General features: G+C 43.2%; 1 protein-coding gene across 3 annotated transcripts in view; it reads right to left on the reverse strand.

The window, feature by feature from the left end:
• Positions 1-16,727, reverse strand: part of PHF21B (PHD finger protein 21B) — a 189,532-nt gene extending 172,805 nt beyond the window's left edge. Inside the window, exons 1-3 of one of the 3 annotated variants that reach the window (XM_077309936.1) lie at positions 16,348-16,727; positions 15,729-15,761; positions 15,377-15,442 (exon numbers count right to left, since the gene is read on the reverse strand). In XM_077309936.1, the coding sequence (XP_077166051.1) occupies positions 15,377-15,442; positions 15,729-15,761; positions 16,348-16,401 (153 nt within the window). In that variant the 5' untranslated portion in view covers positions 16,402-16,727. Of the gene's footprint in view, positions 1-15,376; positions 15,443-15,728; positions 16,118-16,347 lie in introns of those variants that run through there. The other 2 variants (XM_077309934.1, XM_077309935.1) reach the window with 2 other exon arrangements.
• Between the last annotated feature and the right edge of the window lie 1,953 nt (positions 16,728-18,680).

Here is an 18,680-nt window from a genome sequence, read left to right on the forward strand (position 1 = left end):
TTACACTTAGTTTGACATACTAGAATTGTAAGCTTTTTACCAGCCTTGCTTATATTATTCATGCAGGCTGCACTTAGCTTCCCATTATTCCCGCTCTCATTGTTTATAAATGAGTCCTTGTTTTATCCGGGAGTGGAACTTTCTTCAAGACTCTTCTAGCAGCCTGACACTGTCCATATTTTTTTTACTGCAACTCCCAACAGTTACATCCATGCCTAGAAATATTTGTGCGTCCGGAAATTGTGCCCTTTCTATACCTCCATCCGCTCAGAATTATAAACCTGAGTTTTTCGGAGGGGGTCTACACAGATTTCCCCATTTCTCACAAAGTGAGAAGAGCATGAATCAAAGCAGGGTTTAAAAGCTGTCTGTTGGCAATATTCATGACAAAATTGTAATCGTATTAGGTATGTTGAGAACATTAATTATGTTTACTTTTAAAAGCCACATATTTGCCCTCCTTAAATGATACCCACAAAGTACTGGGTTTTACAGATATCTCTGTATAATCCAGATATGAATCTCACAGAAAATCTTATATCGCACAAGGTAGACTGATTTTTAAGAATTGTTAATCTGGTCCATCCAATGAACTAGAAAAAATTATTTGTGTATCCTACCTTTCTCAATTAACATCAGAACCAAAACAGTACAATAGAGATTTTGAGGGGGCTGGGCAGAGTGGGCTTTGGAGATGAGAGGGGGCTTAGTAGAGATATAGCACAAAACAAGACTTGTGTTTTCCCCACTATATGATATACTTTCACTTCTGAGGGCAAACTCTATAGTATACCATAAAGTCTTCAAAGCTGCCATAGAACTGGGGCTTTTCTACATTCTCATTTTCCTTGCTCATTAATTCCTATCTGTTTTACACGTGTTTTGCTCCTTCTAGTAGTCTATTTGATATTACACTGGTTTATGTCTGACATAAAAACCTGTAGTTTAAATCCGCAATGAGATATGTCAGTCATAAATGGATATAATATTGAATCGACCATAAAAAGGTAAAGGTAAAGGTATCCCCTGTTCAAGCACCGGGTCATGTCTGACCCTTGGGGTGACGCCCTCTAGCGTTTTCATGGCAGACTCAATACGGGGTGGTTTGCCAGTGTCTTCCCCAGTCATTACTGTTTTATCCCCCAGCAGCAAGCTGGGTACTCATTTTACTGACCTCAGAAGGATGGAAGGCTGAGTCAACCTTGAGCTGGCTGCTGGGATTGAACTCCCAGCCTCATGGGCAGAGCTTTCAGACTGCATGTCTGCTGCCTTACCACTTTGCACCACAAGAGGCTCTTTGAATCGACCATAAGAGGGAGCAAAACATATGCAGAACAGAACTCCACCTCTACCCCACCAAGCAACAGGAACTTACCGTTGGAATATGCAAGATCTGCATCATGCATATCTGAGCAGAATATCAAGGGTATCCTGCAGTGGGCATTGGAGATTATATGTATTTAGTGTAGATAGGATAGGAGTTTCCTAATTATTTTCAAATGATTTCCTTCAGTGTTCTGACTGACGTTTTGAATGCTTCCTGCTTTTTTAAGTACTCTTTCTACCCCGCTTGCCTTGATAACAGCAGTTGTTAATCAGAAGACTGACTATAGACAACAGCTGACAGGGGTAGTCAAACTGCGGCCCTCCAGATATCCATGGACTACCATTTCCATGAGCCCCTGCCAGCAAATGCTCATTCGGGACTCATTCGCTGGCAGAGGCTCATGGGAACTGTAGTCCATGGACATCTGGAGGGCTACAGTTTGACTACCACGTTAGATAGTTAGGTCTTTATCTCTCTCTTTCTATACATAGTTCTTACTCTTCATAAATAAAATTATTTTATTCTTTAAGCAGCCTAGTGCTTTGCTGTGTCTGCACATTCACATTCTGCCAACACTTACAAGGGAGAAAAGCTTCTGTAGTCTATAGATCAGTCATAATCCTGAGAGATCTTCAAACCCCTTAGAGCAGGGGTAGTCAAACTGCATTCGCTGGCAGGGGGCTCATGGGAATTGTAGTCCATGGACATCTGGAGGACCGCAGTTTGACTACCCCTGCCTTAGAGAATAGCATGCCTATCCTAAATTTGGGCCTACTACAGCATTTCATTTTGGGACACTGCTGTTCGATGGCTCACTCACTTAAAGTCAGCAGTTTGATTAGCCATACTGAGAATTTTCCAATGAGTTTTCTTTACAACAGTTCAGGTTGTAATTTAAGTGGAGGGGGCTCCAATTCAGGTTGTCACCGCATATCCTGGCTCCTGGGCAAAATATCAATACATTCCACATCTGAAATTATTTTGGGAATCCAATTGTAAGTTAATAAACAGTAGAATGAATTGAAGAAGATAAATTAAGTGACTCACATGGTAACTTAATCACATTGAGCTCCAAGAAGCATCCTACTAACTATTGGGGGGGGGGGGGGAATAAAGATCCAAGGGAACAACGAGTGGGAAATAAAACAAGGGATCACTCTTTTGTGACAGAACAGCATTTCATGCCTTCTGTATTACTGTCAGGGACCGTTTACGCACTGGGAACTTCACTGCCCCAGCTCTCATGCAGGAGTACAAATTGGGGGTGGATGAGGCGCACCAGGCCAAATGCTCCCCCCTGTGGGTGCAGGAAGAGGTGGGGCAACCCGCCATGACTAAAACTCCAGCCTGCAGCCTGGCATGAAACCTCCAGTGCATAAATGGTCAAGATGTGTTTGTTACTCCAGTGTTGTCAATACTGCCATGAATGTCCTGACTGGTCTCTTTCCCAAGCCCATGAGAAAAGAACATAAAACAACTGGAATTAAAATAATTCATAAAATAATGAGTTCCCAGCACAGAACTGCCATCATGTAGTTTAAAAGGCATTTTCCCATAAGCAAATACTAAGGAAAGAGCATCCATGGCTTCCTGTCCCTCAAACAAAAACAAGGAATCCACTTAATAGTTTTAACACATATCAGTCTTGTGTCCTGTCCCTAAAGACCCCAATGAAAGCTTCTCCAGATGTTTTTGATCACTATCCTATATGCCCTTGTTGGCCTCATTTTTGTGCTCTTGTTTTAGTTATTTATTTATAATTGTATTTATTAACCAGCACTCCGAGACCCAGCTGGCTCATGGCAGTTTGCAATAAAATTAATGTTTAATGTTTAATTTTTTAGGGTTATCATCTGATCATTGCTATACTTGCGTCAGGCCTGGAAATATGACCTAGTGTTCATGTTCTGCGTTAGCCTGATGTAATCAAATGAATTTTGCCTCTTTTCATTTCTGAACAAAAGCTCATTTCAAGAGACAAGATTTCGCTGCCCTTAGTCATGCTGAGTAACACTTTGCCTACTTGATTAGTCCCACTAAAAATCACACAGTTAATGGTTTGAAGGCAGGAAGGAGACACGTGAACCATAAATAAAGGCAAATCAACTGCGTTTCCGAAGAAGCTGAAGAGTGTCAGCTTTACATGCACGCAAAGCAGAATCTTCAACTAGGAGATACTTTTATACATTTTAAATCAGAGAGCACTTCGAAATGGAGAAAGGGATTATAAATGTCCCAGATGTTGTATTCAAATCAATTTTAGCACAGAAGAAAGGGATTAAAATATAAACCCGCTCAGAATAGATAATAAATAATCAAGGACCCCAGAAAGGGACATGCCCCATGACTGTGGGGATGGAGGAGGAGAAGGGGGAGGGGTATTCAAAAGTGGAATGAATGCAAGCAGGCTTGCTTCCATTCTGAACCTCAGCCTCGCCTCTGCTCCGCCTAGCAGAGCCAGCAAAGCCCTTAAGATAGTAAATACTATTTCCCCCAACTAACAAGACAGAGCACATACAAATGAACCAATCAGGGATTTCGATTGAGCTATCAGTGTTGGGAAGCTAGTCTGGATATTCCAGTTGAGTCACCACCACAGAGAAGAAAGAAGGGGAGGGGGAGAGAATAAATTACTGCATGCCAGTCCATCTGCAAACTGCTTCTCCCGCACTGGTATGCAATAAAATGTGTTGCTAAGATACAAGCGACTAAAGAAGTTCATTAAAGGACACTTTAAACAAAGCTGCCAGACTCTTTTTCCCTTTAAAGACTGCTTATTTTGCCCTGTCCCTCGTGATTATAATTAGATCATAGATATGAGGATTGTACTCCATTTAAGCCCAGTCAGCAAAAAAAACATTTCTTTAAAAACCCATGTCAGTAAATCCTTGGGATGTGTGGCTGGGTTCCATTTTTTTTAAATAAGAAGAAATGTACCTTTTTGGAATTCTTCTTTTACTTTTGATTTCTGTTAACAGCATCTTCCTTTCATGGCACTGTGGCTTAACATTTAGGGCAAACAAATAAATCTTAGGATACAAATAAATAAATAGGATACTCTTTTGACAAGGTTTGTATCTGTCAACTGCCGGGGCCTAGAGCGAGAGGAAATTAATATTTCGGAATTAAAATAAGGGTCAAGATTATTTATACATTTTCTTAGCACTTTTTTTGTTGCTTTGGTTGGACTTCTGCATATAAATCATTACGCCACAGGACTTCTTTCCTCTTAACGATTAATGTTACAAAATCTGCATCAGCACATTTTCTTTTAACTAAAGACATGTCATCACAGAACCTTTTAGCTGGCTTCCAACAAAGTATCTGAGATACTGGAAGGTAAGAGGGACAGGATGTATTTCAGTGGCATATACTTTGCGGGGGGAGAAAGAGAACTGTTTATACACATTTCCCTGTTTGTAAAAGGAGCCTTAATTGTCCATGAAATGTATAAATAGGGATTTGTGTGTTTAGTGAGTCCACTGAAAAGGCAGATATGTAGTATGTAACTGAATTCAAATGCCAAGTCTCTGCTTGCTGGCTTGCGTTTCATCGAGTTTCTAGCTCTTATGGCTACGAAGTTATCCTTGAGAGTAAGTGTGCTGTGCCTACATGATTTTCAGAAGCCAGCAAGATGGTTGGGGAGGGTTTTCAGTTCCCAAAAGTACTTGTTCAGTACCATGATTAGCAAAGCCAGAATCATCACTATGTTGAAAGGTACACTGGGCATCCCCCTTCCTAATCACAAAGCCTCAAACTACCCCCACATACAAGGCAGGCATCTCCACAGACTTGGGAAACCGCCCAAATACAAAAAGAAACGGGACTTTTAAATAAACCAAAGAAAAAACAACATCCATACCTCATGGCCTGATATGAACTGAATATGCTACAGGAACATGGGATGCTGAAAGAAGCTGAGGATGACTTAGAGGGGTTGGATTACAAAATCTAGAGAGGAAGACCTTGTGGATGGGTTGCTGGGCATTACGGATTTTTTTTTTGCAGGCTTTTTATTAAGTAAAGTAGCAACAGCGCAAAATAAATTATGAAAAAGGAAAGGAAATAGTTTTGCATCTTTTAAACAGAAATTGCACAAGACGGCTTTCTCAGAACAGAATACTGATTGCTAGGGTCAGAGTTTTTATTTTACATAAAGCCTTGAACGTAACAGCTTGAAGAAGAGTTGCTGTAACTGACAGCACAATGCACACACATTTTGAATTACATTTTCTGACTTGTTTGTCTTTCTGCCTGAATGCTACTAACAGTGGAAAGTAACCTATGCAGAGTTATACTAGTTTAAACCTATTGGCTTCACTGGTCTTAGACAGGCATAACTCAGCACAGGATTGCTCTACAAGAAAACGAGCACAGAGATAGTCTTGAATCTGTCCCATTCCTAGGTCAGATATCCCTTCTTGTTTCTTTCTCTTTTTTTTTTGATGAAGAAAAACTTCCATTCACCAATAACTCTTTAAGCAATCTCTGATTATTCAAATTGCTTCAGGAACTGGAAATTACCACAAATGCAGATAAAGATGCATGGAATGTCTAACAATATTCTCCTTTGATTCCTGTAACTCAAGATGAAATGTACTTATTTTGGTTTTTTTTTAAACCCACTTTTGATTTCCCACCTACTTTAGGGTCCATTAAGGTTATTTTGACAGAAGCAGCAAATCACTCTTAGCTGGATGATAACCTGCATTGCAAGAGGGACTGGATTTCCCACAAAGGGTAAAAAGCTGTTATGTAGCTATAAGCAGCTCTGGGAAGAAAATCATAGCCTTTGGATTCAAAGTTTCTGTTTCAAGACCAATTATGCGCTCCTTGATTAGACATAAGCAATCAGGCAGATTTCACAGCAAACAGGCTCTTTCCACAATCACTGTGTTCAGTCTCCTTGGAGCAAATGTGTACTCCTGGGAGAGGGGGGGGGGAAACACACGCCATTTCTCCAACACTCAAATCAACCCAGCAGATGACTCCTGAACAGGGACAAGATCTCCCCCACCTGACAGCAGCCCTTACGCAGAGCTTCTGTTCTATTTTACTTCATGCCAAGGAATTCTTTCCAGTCTTGACCTTGGGCTGCTGATTTCCCTTTCAGGAGTTAACTTACATTATTTTATACAGGGTCGCCTATGTTATATCACCCATAAGGGGCTGCGTGAAAGCACCATATATACAAGATTTCAATAGCTGCTTAGTATTGGCAGACAGGGATTGTCGTTAGAAAGTAAGCCGCATCAGCAATTTCATGTAACCCTCTGGAAACTGCTGCTGCGTAATCAGTCAGCGATTCAAGAAAGAAGATCATGCTTAAGGAAGAAGGGTTTATATTGGAACCAGCCGTAAATTGGTACTACTTTAAGCAAAAAGTACTCTTTACATCTTCAACATGTAGTGGAAATAGTACAGTGTTGTAGCAAAGTATGAGCAGACTACATGCAATCAGGTTAAAATAACTACCTCCTTTGATTTAAAATAAAGCCCTTCAGGCTGATTCTGTTCTCATCCTTTTTTTGTCCATAACTTAAATTGGCAATATATTCCTAATATTTTTCTGAGCCTGCACAGCTTGATCCTGTGTATGGTGACTTGGAAGTAAATTCTATTCAGTTCAGTCCTGTTGTGCCTTAGATTGCAGCCTGTTTCCGCATGCCTTTATTTCATGTAATAGCTCCATTTCCTAGGGTTACAGAAATTATTAGTCGTCACTATACAAATGTGGGCACAGCGCAACACATGTTAACTCTCCTCTGTAATAAATAGGATTTAAAAATATTTTGCTATGGCCATAAGAAGATGCTGTTAATTTCTAGCACAAATACAGTTTTCTATCATTCAGAGTTAGTAACATTGGTTAGCCTTGAGTAAAGCTCATAGTCATATTTAAAAGTGGTCCTTTAGCACCAATTTGGGCACTAATGTGCCTTCATATACCTTTCCCCCTTTGAAATCCAATTGGATAAGGTTTCCTTCTTTCAGGCCTACGTAAATGTATCCAGACAAAATGCTACCAGTCATGTGATAGTACTGAGAAAAGTTTTGCTCTTGTTGATTGCATGGGACTGCAAAGCAGGAATTTGACATCTGGCAAGTCACAACGCATGGCTGGTGGTATATGTTCAGCTCCATGAACATAACAGTCCTGCTGGATGAGAACAAATCTCTCTCGGTTAGGGCTGACAATCTCCAGATAAGGCCTGGATATCTCCCAAAATTACAACTGATGCCACATAGATCTCCTCCCCTGGAGAAAATGGCTGCTTGGGAGGGTGGATTCTATGGCATTAAATTCCACTGAAGATTCTCCCGTCCCTGAACCCCGACCTCCGCAGATTCTACCCCTAAATCTCCAGGAATTTCTCAACCTGGAACTGGTATCATTTTAACAGGGGCCAGTCAGATGTTGCATAAGTGGTTCACAAGTTTTGCAGTCCTGAACTACCCTCAGAAGTATTTACCATGATATAGTGCTGTGCTGATTACCTGATCTAAGAAAACAACGGTAGCCATCCCTGACTACCACAGTCACAAAGGAAACAGAAATAAATACTTGCAAAACTCTACAGATTTACCATGGAAGAGAGGGCAAAATAGGGGGCAGAACTTTTATGGAGTAGTGATGTTGGACTTGAAGTCCAACAGGGAAAGGGCTGGACCAAGGAGAAGGAGCTGTGGTTCCATTTTGAGGCTTTGGGCATATCACCATCTTCTCATCCAACCAGAGCTACACTGACCTTGCATGGGGTAAATCTGAAGGCAAAGGAGAGACAGATTCTCATTTACCTGTGGGGATGGTAGAACTAATAAACATGAACACAACCTAGCTGAAGTTAAACAAAGTCCCATTAACTTAAGTTGGAGACAGTTAAGCACGTACGTAGTTAAATCACTTATTGAAATTAAGCTCTTTGGCATTCTGGCTATAACTGAATACCTTTGGCTATTTCACAGATAAATATTTTATTTTTAAAATCTATATAGAGTCTATATCAGGGGTAGTCAAACTGCGGCCCTCCAGATGTCCATGGACTACAATTCCCAGGAGTCCCTGCCAGCTTTTCGCTGGCAGGGACTCCTGGGAATTGTAGTCCATGGACATCTGGAGGGCCGCAGTTTGACTACCCCTGGTCTATATAGACTCTACCCTGGTGCCTTCCTCCAAAGGCCTCTTGCAATAGTAAGGTCACAGTACTTTTGGCTAGAGCTGCCAGAGGAAAATGAAGAATTCAGAAGTTTTCCTCTCCAGCAGAAATGTAGCATCTTGAAATAAAGGCTTGTCTCTTCCACAGAACATTATGACAGGCCTGAAATAATGATGGACCAATATGATATCCAAAGGGGATAAGCCTTTAAAAAAACAGCAACCTTGAAATTATTTGTGGATGTCATGTTCAAAATCTGACCACTTAAGCAAGACTTCTATCCAAAGAATATTGAAATTAACTCTGGATAAAACAAAGTAGCCAGGAAAGGCCTGGAATTGTCAGATTATGTACAGATTATGTAAAACGGACAGATTATGTAAATTATGTACAGGGTGGGAAAACAAGATAACGGGGAACTTTTTTTTCTCCCTTTCCCATAATGATAGAAGTTTGGTACACCCAATGAGGTTGATGAGCAATCAATTCAGGACAGAGAAAAGCAAGTCCTTTTTTTGCTCAGTGAGCAATTCAAATGTGGCATTCGCTGCCAATGAATGTCGTAATGGCATGGCTTTGAAAGTCGGATTTTATAGACTCAAGGAAAACAGGTCTGGCAGTGGCTCCTAGCCATGGTGACTAAAGGGAACTTCTGTGTCAGCCTCTGAAAACCAGTGTTAAGAAGGCCTATTCCTTTTCGGGCAACTGGTTAGTCACTGCATGTGATCCATCAGTAGACATCTTACATTCTTATGGAAAATAATTATTATAAAATGCAAATGATCCAGTACCCATGACACAAGTTTCATTAGTGCCCATACTATCAGAGCATTAGTTTGTTTAAGAATCTGTTTCTGATCTCCGCTGCCTAGATTGGGTGCCTTCACAACAGGTAATAAGAAAGAAAATCGTTTTTTATACCTCGCTTTTCATTACCCGAAGGAATCCCAAAGTGGCTTACAAACACCTTTCCCTTCTTCTCCCCATAACAGACACCCTGCGAGGTAGGTGGGGGTGAGAGAGCTCTGGGAGAACTGTTCTTGGAAAACAGCTCTCAGAGAATTGTGACTGGCCCAAGGTCACCCAGCTGGCTACAGATTAGAGTCAGTTGCTCTTTAACCACTACACCATGCTGGCTTTCAATATCTTGAGCATGAAAGAAGAGCCAATTCAAAATGGCACTGTTACAAGTATTTCTTTTTTCTGAGCAGACAAAGACCCTGCAAAGAAAACATTACTAAATCACAGAGATAATCATCATAGTCAGCTCCTCTAATGAGGCATCATGGGATTACTAGAGTTATTATAAGAGTCATCTTATTGAAGAAATTCAAAGTTAATTGAAATCAATTGTACTGTTCTGACAGCAGGTGTTTTAAGTGGCTAAAATATCAAAGTGAACTCATTAAAACAGTTACAACAATGTTACATTCACTTTTCAGCCTCTAGCACTTCCAATTGAGACATTACATTTACAGATATTTTTTTAAGCAATCTTTCTCCCACTGTTTATATTTCTAGGGACAAAACCTGGCCACACAATATCTTTCAGTGCCATGGATGGCTGGAGGTTGATGTACTGCAATACTTTGTAGAAGGGCAATTTTGTTATCATTAGTCAGTCTCCTAAGTGTAATAGACTACTTTTAGCTTCATTTAGCATTTTCATTTTACAAAACCAGCTGGCTCTGATGAGATCCTGAACCTTTCATGCCCAAACTGAAACAAAGAAAATGCTAAGGCTACTGATACAAAATTGCACTCAGGAGCAATTCTCCAAGGTGTGAACACTCAACTGAGCTAGAAAGCAATGCAACCCATAAGGCACCAAGCAAAGGTCAGAAGAACTGAAGAATACTAACTGCACACCAATAATTCCTTTTCTGCTAAGGCCTAAAACATTCTCCTCTAATTCTTTGGTTGCACAATCCACAGAGGCCCCCCAAATGTCACCGGAGCCTCTGCCTTTAGCAAAAGGACTGCACCAAAGGCAAGCACATAGTACAACTCCAGTGCTGAATACCTCCTTTGTAGTCACAGCCAAAATTGGCATTATTAACATATTTGTCAAGTATACATTTAAAAACTGAAAGAATGTCAACAGTGGCAAAACATTCTTAGAAGATTTGTTAATAATAATGCTGACCATTCGCTTAGTATGTTAAAGGGCATGAGATGCACTACCCAAATATTTCACACAACAGTCTTGTAAGGTTGATCAGCACTATTGCTGAGAGAGGCTGGAAGGCACTGGTGTGCTGAAGTTCTCCTAGTGGGACCACGGCAGGACTACAATTTGTGGTAGGAACTTCACAGTTTTCTTGTGCTACCTAGGATTTAACAACACAAGAAGTGTCCCCATTTATTCTCATAGTTTTTAATATTTAAAATTGGGCTTATATGTCCCAATATTGTCTTGAAATACAGGCATTCAGTTCCCACCAAAATCAAGGGGATTTATAGCAGCTTTAATAGCCAAATGCCTTGGTTATACCCCCTTTGAAAATTAGGTAGCCATCATCTCAAATACCTGTCTCCATACATGGACTATTCCTTTACTTAAAGAAGTAAGTAAAGACCTATATCATGATCCTTCCCTCAAATGTCATTGAAATCATATCAAGCTTAATTATGAGTTATTAATCCTTTTGGTTTCTCCTTCAAAACGTATAAGAAAATTGACTCTGCAAGGCATTGCCAGTTTTGGCTTGAGCAGCCCAACGATAACAGCCCCATAAAAGAAAAGGGATAGCATAGTTTATAATTTGCCCATGTATATCATCTGTGCAAGAAGAGCAGCTTTATTCAATGAAATCTACTGTCTCCTAAGAACCTACTTCAGGCACAAGTCAACAATTTCATTCCAGATATGCTACCCCCAAAAGACAAACCCAGCCATGACACCATCTTGGAACAGTCTGTCAGAGAATAACATAGATTGCTATGTAGATAGTAAATTATGGCAAGGAAATGAAGCAATGCAGAACTGAATGACATACACACCATGTCTTTCAGGAAGACATATTTTTATTGCTCTGCTTCAGGACAGGCTTGTCTGAATCCCAAATTCATCAGCACTGAAAGCACACAGGAAGCTTTCTGTTGGTTTTCAAAATATGGTTAGCAGCCAATACTTAGATTTTACCTGCAATTGTTAAGCAGGAAGTTTCAGAAAGCAGTGAAAAGTGTTAAGGGACACCTCGAAAGCACAAATGAAAATGCAGCAGAGCACGTCAGCTGGTTTTTTTTGAAGAGCTATTCTGGAAAGAAGGCCTTTTATTTACATATCCATGCTTGTCGCTTGTCAGCATAGATAAAAATGTTACAGTTGCTCTGCAGGTGACGGGGATGCAAGGTGTAAAACCACTGGACCAATGAATAGGATCTTCACACATCACATCTTGTTACAGAAGAGGTAAGTATTATTCCTCAAAGCTCTACAAGGGAAAAACATGCAAGTACACTCATATTTCTAAAATGACTTAGCCTTTTGTAACAAAAGGAAGTATTGATTCAAGATGCATTTAAAAACACATACTTCATAATGAAACCCTAAAACTACTGCAGAAAGTAGTTTAGTCCACAGATAAGAGGATACATTTGATTACTGTCCTATACAGTTGCAAACATTCATGTGGTTACGTAATCGTGGCCTGAGGTTTTAAATTAATACAATTTACAACTTTGCCTTGAAAAACCTTCATTTTTTATTTTGTGTAAAGATTCATAGTCAAAATAAAAAATAATAATTAATATAATGAAGAAAGTCATCTCTTACAATCTAGCCAAGGGTCAAATGATCTTAAAACCAGTGGCTTTCAATGTGGTTAAGTGTGCTTAATTTTGAGTCGATTATCCCCAGGTGTATTTAGTTAAGACATATTTTCTTGTCTTTTTTTCAATTAAATATATATGTGCATATGATTAAACAGTGGTCCTCTCAGCTTTGGAGTTGGTTGCTACAAGATTTTCACACCCCAGTCAAAGATATGTGTTAATGGGTTGCAAATTAGCATGATCTTAAAAAATTAACAAAGTCTCTAAAAGTGTGGAAGGGAACTTTAACCCATGGTTTGTCATTCTGCCTTCCTGAGGATGCATTCAAGTGTTTCCCAACAGATATTAGTTTTGCTGACAGGGCAAGGATGAATTGTTTGTTTATAATTAATTAATTAATTAATTCAACAAGTCCACCATTTATCTTATACTCCACAACACTCTTCCATGCCGTGCGGGACAAGAAAAGGTTAATTTGGACCCTCTGCTTGAAAAGAATAATTGTTCCAAAATATAACTTCATGATGTGATGTGATTTAAGCAGAGACCTTAACACTCGTTTCACTTTTGTGTATCCACCCTGTGGCTGCACACCACACATGACAGAGATCAAAGCTGAATACTGAATAAAAGTCACACTTGGGTCCAAGGACTAGTTTGTTTGTTTGTTTGTTTCAGTACATGATCTGTAAGTAATTGTTTTCAGTTCATGCAAGCGAATCACATGCAAGCATTCCCTGTCATTTAGTCTGCAGAAATGTTGGTTAAGACTGGGAAGGACATTGTGCATTCAGCAGCTGCGCGGCAAGATCCAGACTCCTATTTCTCTTTGGCCGCTCTAAATTCCAGCTCCGCATAATAAACAGCTTCTCATTTACTAGCATGATAAACATTTAAGCATCCTTCAAGTCGCGGCTATCATACCGGGCTGGGGGGGGTGGTGGACGATCCAATCAATATACCTTTTGGAATGCAGGAAAACTGTTTCCCTGTCGAGGACAAGAAAACGTGAAAATTGCGTTGCTGGCAGGGTGAGGCTGCTACGGTGCTTTAAATAAATTCTCTGCTCGGCGTACCAGCAGAATCAGGAGAAGGCACGGCATGAAAAAGGGCGAAGCACTCGAGGCTACCGTGTCCTCCTGCCTCCTTTCCCGCCCCCCCCCAAGGAAAGAAACTCCGCGATTGGATTCCATGCAGCGCTTTCCTTCCACATCTTTGTGCTCTGCTGAATAGGGCGCGCTGTCCCCTCGCCCCTCCAAAGGCGGCATCAAAGCAATCAAAATGGTAATGCTCGACGGGAGCGGGGCCCCATCCCCCCACCGCCAAACTCTGCGGACTTTTCTCCATGTTGGGAAGAAAGCGGCATACCCCCCCCCTTCCTCACAAAATGGAAGCGTCCATGGCCAAAGGGAGACCGCCGGCCGATTGTGGGCTACGCTCAAGCGGGCTGGGAAGGAGCCGTGGAGAAACGGGCGGTGGAAATGCTTGCGGACATTTAAAGAGCGAGGCAGAAAAGCCCGGTCCTCGCGGGCAGGGCGAGCAATCTCTGCACGGCTGACTTGGCAACTTTAAGCACAACTACGTCGAGGGAGCTGGGCGTGGGGGTGGGGGTGGGGGTGGGGGTGGGGGTGGGGGTGGGGGTGGGGGGAGCTATCCATCCCGCCCCCCCTCCCTTAATCCTCCCCTCCCCCCGCTCCGAAAGGCGGCGTAGCGCGAAGACTCGGCGCCGAGGGGCGGCTTTGTGGCCGCGGGGGCGGGCCGCGGGCTCCGGGGCGCTGTCCCAAGTTTGGGTGCTGAAAGAGCAGCGGCGGCGGCGGCAGCGGCGGCATTCCGAAGGAAGCGCGAGGAGAGAGGCAGGGGCGACTCGAGGGCTCGCTCTGTCCGCCGAAGGGGCTTCTGGAAGGCGGGGGGGGGAGGGAGGGAGATGCGGGAAGGTGCGGGGGGAGGGGGGAGCCGTGGGGAAAGTTCGCTTTTATGTTGGGGGAGGGGGGAGGAGCGACCCGGCTGATCGCAGATTCGCTCTCTGAGCAGCTGCGCGATCCGTGCACTCGGAGGGCTTGGAAGGGGATGGGGAGAGAAAGGAAGGGGCTGGTGCGTGCTGGCGTGTCTGTGTGTGTGTGTGTGTGTGTGTGTGCACGCGCGTGTGCGCGGCCCCGTCTCTCGCTCGCGCCCGCACCCCCGCCCGCCTGCACCCCCGCTTTAAAGCTCCCGAGATGCACGCGGAGCTGCTGAGCGTTCGGTGGCATCTGTTCGTGGTGCTGAAAGCGAAGCAACCTGGTCCCGTCAGCTGATCGCGGCAGCTTAGGAAGACTCCACAATGCAAGACAACTTTCTTTCCGCCGGGAGAGGGGGAAGGAGGGGGAAGGGAGGGGGCTGGGGGGACCAGGGTCACTCACGGCAACCTCAGAGACCCCCTCGCGCAGATCACACCAAAGAGAAAGTTGTTTTCTTGGTGGGGGAAGGGGGGCTCCTCTCAGATTTGCATGCAGGGTGTGTATGTGTATGTGTGTGTGTGTGTGTTTGTGTGCATGAATGAACTGGACTCCAAACCCAGCACCTCAGGCAAGCCCAAAGAAAGAGAAGATGCCAGCTGTGTTTGTTGGGAGAGGGGGGTTTATATATATATATATCTATATATCTATCTACATATGCAAACACAATCAGTTTTCCAACCGAAAGCAGAAATCCTGGCTTGCAAAGTGTCTCTAGTCCCCTCAACCCCAACTCTTTGCTCTCCCATGTTGTAAGGCAGTGAAAACAAACTAGTGCCAAACCAAAGAATTTCCCGTATTCCTAAAACATGTCGACCAACTCAAAATGGACGCCTCATTAAAAAAAAAAATCTTCAAACTACTATCTCTTTTTGTGGGAGGGGGGTTTCTGATTGTTATTATAAACACCCTTCTGAGCAAGGCAAGACAGCGCTGAATCTTTCATCATTTAATAGCTTTCCTCCCTTTGGGGTACCTTCTGTAAACATGAGTGTTTTATTCACTTACGTTGCTATTTTTCAGCTAAGGCAGACTCTTCTCGGATGTTTAGAAAGTGCATTGCAAAAGAGAAAGAAAGAAAAAACCCAATCCACAGACACAAAACTGAATCGATTCGTTCTTACTTGTTTGTCATTAAGAGCTGCTATTCTCGATTGCCTCTCATGGATTTGTTTCTTAAGATCACCGTTCTGTAAAAATGGTAATAAAACGCAGATTAAAGACCCGGCGTAAACTAAAGGCAGTTCAGAGTAAACTTGCGGTCTAGGAATTGCTCAGAGGCAAAAACCCAGGGAAAAGCATGCAGAAGAAGAGAGGGGGGGAATATAGTATCTCACAACCCCCTTTCAGCAACAAAGCTCAGCTCAGCCTTCGAATCGCGATCTCCTAGTGATAAAGTTTCTTATCCTGCTGTCCCAATGAAACTGTACTAAAATGCTGCAAAAGAGGAATTTTTTAAAAAAAATCTGCATTTACCTGTAGATCTTGCTTCATCTGTGCAACTAGTTTCTAATTTTTTTTAAATCTCCCAGAGAAGGAGGGAATTAGAAAGTGTTTCACGTGTAATGGATTTTTAAAAATGTGCGTGTATGTCTGTATGTGTGTGAGTGTGTGTGTGTGTGTGTGTGTGGAAGGGGGAGGGAGGGGTATGGAACAAAGAGGCAAGTAAACACAGCGAGTCAGTTTCAAGCAAAGCTCATAAATATTCAGGTCTCGTCCTAATCTCTCCAACACACTCACTCACTCACACACACACACACACACACACACCCGGCACCAACCGCAATGTTAACTCCGGATCTCGAGAACAGAGACAGCCACACCAAAACTCAGCCAAACAAGCTCGAAAACTACTTTGGCAAAGTGATGCCCGCTGTTAGCCAGAGCCTCGGGGAGGCCGGGGAGGCACCCCGCCACCCCCCTGCGCCTCTCCCCGGCGAGCCCCCCCCCAGCCCTCTCCCCTCCCCCCCCCCCCGATCGATAGACCCTGCGACAAGAACCCGAAGCCACTCGGCCAGCATGTCGGGCCGGATTCTTTCGGCTCCTGCTGCTGCTGCTGCCCGAGGGTTTCTCTGTGGCGCTGCCTCTGCTTTACCTGATGACTTTGGATTTCCACTTTTAACGCCTCCTGCAAGCTGTGCAGCTCCATCCTTTCAACTTGCCAGACACTTTGCTCCCACTTGCGAATCCCGGGGAAGTTTAGGGGCTTCTCCCCGCCCTTGGCAACCACCACCACCTCCAGAACAACAACCCTTGCAAAACGAAACGGAACATCCACGAGAAAAGATTTTCTTTTTTTTCCCCAAAAAAAATAAATAAAAGAAGCGATAACAACAATCGAAAGAAACAACTACTCAGGCTGCAAAGCAAGTTCTTTGCCTCTTTGCTAGGGACACAGACAAATCACTCACTTTCCGCCAAACTAGGGGGGGAAGGCTCCCCCCCGCCGACCCCCAGCCCACCGCCCCCACGGGCCCCTAGGCGGCCCCCTGCCCCTCCCAGGACCCGATTAATCGCCTCGGGGAGCCCGGTCGCCCCTCCGGCGGGGACCAAAGAGACTTAAAAACGGGAGGGACTATATTTTCTCCGAGTGCGCGCCTTGATTTCACTTTGCCTCGGGAAAAGTTGTGCCACGGCTGTCAATGCTAATTCGGAGTTGCCCGGATGCAGCAAGGGCGGGAGGGGGGGAGGGAAAGGTTCCTCCTCGGGAGCATGCGCGCTCGGAGGCAGCGGCGAACCGGGGAGAACAAGGGCGCGCAGCCGGAGAACTTGAGAAGTGCCGGGGCAGCAAGGGCGAAAGCGCCGGCCCCAAAACCAGAGCAGGCCTATTCAGATGTATGGTGATGGGACCAGTCGCCAGTCTGGTGGGCCGGATGGGGAAGAAGGGCTCCGCCTGGCATTGCCAGCCTCCAGATCGACTGCTCCGCAGACCACAGAGAACAGTTCTCTTGGACGAAATGGCAGCTCTAGAGCATGGCATCTTTGCCCAGCTCACTCTTTCGCTCGCTCTGCAACTGTCCCCAAATCTCCAGGAATTGCCCAAGCCAGAGTTGGCAACCTAAGGTCCACTCTCTGGCAGTGCCCATGGCAGCCTTGGCTGAGCAGAACCGAAATAAGGAATTCCGCAGGCTGTGTATATATATATATTTTCTCAAATAAATCCAAATGTTTATTTCTGTAATCATAAACTTCTTAAGCAAATAATAAATGATTGATATCTTGGGCAACCAGAACAACCTCGTCACAATAGAGCAGATGCCTGTATGATACTCTCTGCCTATATTGCTGAAAAAGATGTTAATCTTCAAATTAAGGACAAAGGAGCAATCATTGAAAAAGTTTTCAGGAAAACGGGTGAATACAATACCCGGGACCCTGTTCTGGTTGCCCAATATATGAATCATTTCTTATTTGCTTAAGAAGTTTATGATTACAGAAATAAACAACCATTTGGATTTATTTGAGAATATATATATATATATATATATATATATATATATATATATATATATATATATATATATATATATATATATATATATATTATATATATATTATTATATATATATATATATATATATATATATATATATATATATATATATATATATATATATATATATATATATATATATACACAGCCTGTGGAATTCCTTATTTCATTTCTGACTATTAGAGGAATCGATGTTTCTATTACGTACTCATGGCTGAGCCGGCCACACCTCACCCCCTCACAATCTTCCAAACAGGAAGAAGCCGAGTCCAGGAGTTGGGTTTAGACATCGTGATCCATGATCCATGATTACTGCTCGGTCAGAACAGCTTTATCAGCGCTGTGGTGAGCCCAAGGTCAACCAGCTGGCTGCATGTGGGGGAGCAGGGAATCAAACCTGGTTCTCCAGATTAGAAGTCCGCACTCCTAACCACTATGCCTAGCTGGCTCTTGGTGTACACCAACATGTTCAAGGAGGACTGAGGGGGGAGAGACGGGAGGCAATTTGAAGCAGGGGTAGATGTGCAAGCTCTGCCCCCTCCCGAGCACAGAAACCACAAGACAGCTCCCTCACACTTGGGAGGCAGGAGGGGAGAAATGGAAGCAGCTCAAGGCCAAGTCCATTAAGGTAGGAGGGGAAAGGCTGAGAATCCACAGACCCCACATTGAGAGTCCCTGCCTTAAGCTGAGGCTGGCTCATCTCCTGCATACAGTGGGGTTCAACAAACTCTGATTGGCTGTCAATCCCTTGGATTAGCATGATCCTCTGGGCCTTCCTGTCCTCTACCATTCTCCAGAGGCCATTTAAGTTTGCACTTACATGCAATAGTTTATGTTTGTTAATTTCAGGAAACAGTTCAAGTAGGTCATTAACATCAGTTACTTTGGCCACCACTTTGAAAGGGCCTTCCCAAACAAACTGCTTGTTATTTATT

Source organism: Paroedura picta, chromosome 14 (assembly GCF_049243985.1).
Source record: "Paroedura picta isolate Pp20150507F chromosome 14, Ppicta_v3.0, whole genome shotgun sequence".
Taxonomy (NCBI): domain Eukaryota; kingdom Metazoa; phylum Chordata; class Lepidosauria; order Squamata; family Gekkonidae; genus Paroedura; species Paroedura picta.